We start from the raw sequence: 4,039 nt of genomic DNA on the forward strand, positions 1-4,039 counted from the left end.
CACCATCCTAATTTGCTACTTACGAAGAAACAGGGTCTCTAATGAATCCAGCATCTTGGGATACACGACAGGTTTTCCGAAGCCTTCCGTCTTCACTTCATGGGCCATCTAGTATGGCCCACTCCTAAACCGACAAAAGGGGTCCTGGGCCCGGCCCACCTGGTCGGAAGCCGTCGTGGTGAGAGGCCCTCTAGTCGGGACACCATCAGGTGCCAAGTCATACTTGTTGTCGGCAGGTGCTACGCACGGTGGCTCCTATAGAGGTGATAATTCTTGCATGTTGTTGGATCGAAAGTGGTATGATGATGGGTCAGTGGTGGAGGCAAAGCGGTATAGGACGTCTTTTTCTTTTGGTATTCCTCCAGTGGCATCCTGCTATCGAGGCGCCGATGGCCAGACGATAGATGATGGTATAGGCGTCTTCAACGACGAGTATGAGCACTCTGATAGAAACACAAGATCTCTGATTAGCCTATGTCGATGTGCGTCTGCGTGTGTCTTTGCTAAAGGTAATGGATGAAAGCTTGGCTTTGGGGATGAAAATCTCGAGGCCGACCTATGGTTGTGCTCGTCATCATCAGCGCACGCACAACGTTTTCTTCCTGAAGGCTTAACCTAGGAGTAGTATACTTTTCGTTTTACCACAGGGTTAGTGGTTGTCTGATGGAGCGACTGTCGCTAAGCACACAACCTTGGTTTTTTCTTTTCCAAGTTGAATTTGTTTGGTTGTTGGATTTTCTCTCTTCGTCCAATAAAAATTGTGTTAGATTTGTCTAGATACTGATGTATCTATACACGTTTTAGTATTAGATACATCTGTATCTATAAATTTAAGACAACTTTTATTAGGATGAAGGCAATATATGGTTGTGTGCATTTTTCTATTGCAAAGGACGAGGGTTAATTATCTTTTTTCTGGAAGAAAAGGATAACAAAGCGATGCCGAGTTGAAACAACAGGCGGCCTTTTGTCACCGTTGAAGTAAGAAAGAATGGGCTACGTTGGCAGAGTCATGAGGTGTTACTGACCAAGAATTGCCTCCAAAATTCGAATCCACATGTTGGACGATCGCTCGCCATTGGTCCATTGTTCAATCCATGAAAAATGGCTAGCCCTCCACTCAAGAGAAAATGTCTAGCCCGGAAAATAAAAATAAAAGGTCCAGAAAGTGTTGTAGCACTACGCCGAACAGATGCTCTGCTTTTTCCCGGTTTTCGCAGGGCAGGGGACCCGACCCCGCGCCGCGCCGCGCGCTTCGATCGCGCGAAACCATTTTGGCGCCACCGGTTCCCGCCGCGTTTGGTCTGGTGTGCGCGGCTGATTCTCCTCTCCATCGACGGAACAGGCAGATGAGTCGCAGCGGTACGCTTCACCGTCGACGTGCTCGCACGGCCGCCGTAGAAACATGGGGCCACTTTTGTGCCTCGCTCGCAACAAAGTGCCCGATCGCTTGTCACTTGTCAGTCAGTTGTCACGCAAACCTGCATTTGGTGTACTGGTACAGTACTGCTTACTACCCAGCCCATATCACGTCCAGAGGATCTTGCTTTTGGGCCCAAAGTTACTGCCCAAGATCTCGTTTTCCATACGGTAGATTCCTCCGCTACGTAACAACCAAATAAATCCAAGCGTCTCTGATATTGTAGGCCGATACAGTATTGTACTCCAAGTCTGCGACGAAACAGCCAAGATTTCGTGCAAAAAAAGCCAAGATTTCGTGCAAAACAGTGGGGCCAAGCAAGCATCACGTCTGACGCGCCGCAATCGGGCCATAGAGGATTGGTCCCGCTGCGCCCCTAACTAAAACCCTACCTAATCCTTGGGAACCCTATCCACGAGGCATTTGTTCGAACGTCCTGCGCGCCCACGGGATGACACGCGCGTTTCGTCGAACGCCCTGCGCGCGCCCACGGACCGGCACGCGCGTTTCGTCGAACGCCCTGTGCGCAGGTTGGCATGGTTATGCAGAGACAATTCCTCGAACAGGGGCAGCACAAGATGTTTATTTATTCAGAAGTAATACCTTGATTCATTACAATACATCAGTACATCACCAATAAGAGACAGCAAAATAACAGTAAATAAAAACATTGTGGAGCACCCAGCACACATGTATCACCGCTACAACTACTAGGACTAGGGGGAGCAACCAGACGCGGGGGGCGAGCGAGCGAGCGAGCTATTGGTAATGGAGACTGCATATCATCATCGGGCCGATCAGAAGTCCTCGTCGATGCTGAAGACGTGCTGGGTCGCGGCGCCGCCGTTGAGGTTGGACATGACGGACGCCTTCTGGTACTCGCCGACGCGCTTCTCGAAGAAGTTGGTCTTGCCCTGCAGCGAGATGAGCTCCATCCAGTCGAACGGGTTGGTGGCGTTGTACAGCTTCTTGCAGCCCAGCGCCATGAGCAGGCGGTCGGCGACGAACTCGATGTACTGGCTCATGAGGTCGCCGTTCATGCCGACGAGCGCGCAGGGGAGCGCGTCGCAGACGAACTCCCTCTCGATGTCCACGGCCTCGGACACGATCTCGAAGACGCGGGACTCGTCCAGCTTGCCGCGGAGGATGTCGTAGAGGAGGCAGGCGAAGTCGCAGTGCAGGCCCTCGTCGCGGGAGATGAGCTCGTTGGAGAAGGTGAGGCCCGGCATGAGCCCGCGCTTCTTGAGCCAGAAGATGGCGCAGAAGGAGCCCGAGAAGAAGATGCCCTCGACGCAGGCGAAGGCGACGATGCGCTCCGCGAAGCGCTCCCCGCCGTCGATCCAGCGGAGCGCCCAGTCGGCCTTGCGGCGCACGGCGGGGATGGTGTCGATGGCGCGGAAGAGGCGGTCCTTCTCGACGTCGTCGCGGATGTAGGTCTCGATGAGCAGGGAGTACATCTCGGAGTGGATGTTCTCGATGGCGATCTGGAAGCCGTAGAAGGCCCTGGCCTCGGCGACCTGCACGTCGGACATGAACCTGGAGGCGAGGTTCTCGAGCACGATGCCGTCCGAGGCGGCGAAGAAGGCGAGCACGTGGGAGATGAAGTGGCGCTCGTCGTTGGAGAGCGTCGTGTCCCAGTGGCGCGCGTCGGACGAGAGGTCCACCTCCTCGGCGGTCCAGAAGGAGGCCACCGCCTTCTTGTAGAACTCCCAGATCTGCGGGAACCGGATGGGGAACATGGAGAAGCGGTCCGACGACTCCGCCAGGAGCGGCTCCTCCGCGTCGCAGGCGGGCACCATCGAGAGGGCGGCAGGCATCTTCGGAATTCGGCGGCGGCGGCGCTGGCCTCGAGGTGGGAAGGATTTTCTGCTAGGGATTTGGGAGATTGGACTGGCGGTGGTTGTGGTGTGGGGGAATGGGGCGGGGGGCGGAGGAGGTTTATAGGGTGGGATCGGGAGGGAAGATTTCGAATTGGGAAGGATTTGGCGGCTCCTTGGGAGGGAAGGAGGAGCGGGCGCGGGGGAGGGCACCGTGCGGCGGAAGATTGGGGAAAAGTTTGGATTTTGCCGGGTGATTTGAAGTTTTCGGGGGGAAGAGAGGAGGGAGAGGTGGAGGGAAGGGGCGGCAGAGGGTGCGGTTGCTCACGTGGTGTTCATTTTGGGAAGCTAGGTTTCGCGTGAGCGAACGGGGGTGTTTTGGTAAAAATGGGGGTCGTGGAAGTATCTCGTGACTGGGCTTGGTGCTTGCTTTGGGCCATAGTTGACTCGCTTGTTCAGTTTTTTTTAGGGGGCTCGCCTGTTAAGTTATGGTATGATGTGGCCCGGGGCCTGTTTTCAGCCCAAAGGAAGAATGGCAGCGCCGGTCGACCGGCCCAACCGCGCAGCCCCCGATTCAGTCATGTGTAACCATTGGATTGCCCCTCGCCCCCCTCCCCTCCCCCTCCCTCAATTTTTTTTTTGGATTGGGTCGTCCCTCCTCGCCCCTTCCATACCTCAAAAGGTAGTGTCTGCCCCGAGGTCCCGCCATGGGGATTATAGCATGGTTGTCTGTGGGTCCCAAGCGCACGATCATCATGGATGCAGCTCTAACGAGGGCATGTTCCAGCGCTCGATCGCCATG

At 55.2% G+C, this 4,039-nt stretch overlaps 1 protein-coding gene across 1 annotated transcript; it reads right to left on the bottom strand.

Moving 5' to 3' along the window:
- Positions 1 to 1,978: 1,978 nt before the first annotated feature.
- TSO2 (Ferritin/ribonucleotide reductase-like family protein) lies at positions 1,979 to 3,531 on the bottom strand. Its single transcript, XM_048685243.2, has one exon. It carries the CDS (start codon positions 3,235 to 3,237, stop codon positions 2,218 to 2,220), a length of 1,020 nt encoding a protein of 339 aa, XP_048541200.1. The 5' UTR covers positions 3,238 to 3,531; the 3' UTR covers positions 1,979 to 2,217.
- Between the last annotated feature and the right edge of the window lie 508 nt (positions 3,532 to 4,039).

The sequence above is a fragment of the Triticum urartu genome, chromosome 7A (genome assembly GCF_056163025.1).
Source record: "Triticum urartu cultivar PI428250 chromosome 7A, HENAU_Tu73, whole genome shotgun sequence".
In the NCBI taxonomy this organism is placed as follows: Eukaryota; Viridiplantae; Streptophyta; class Magnoliopsida; order Poales; family Poaceae; genus Triticum; species Triticum urartu.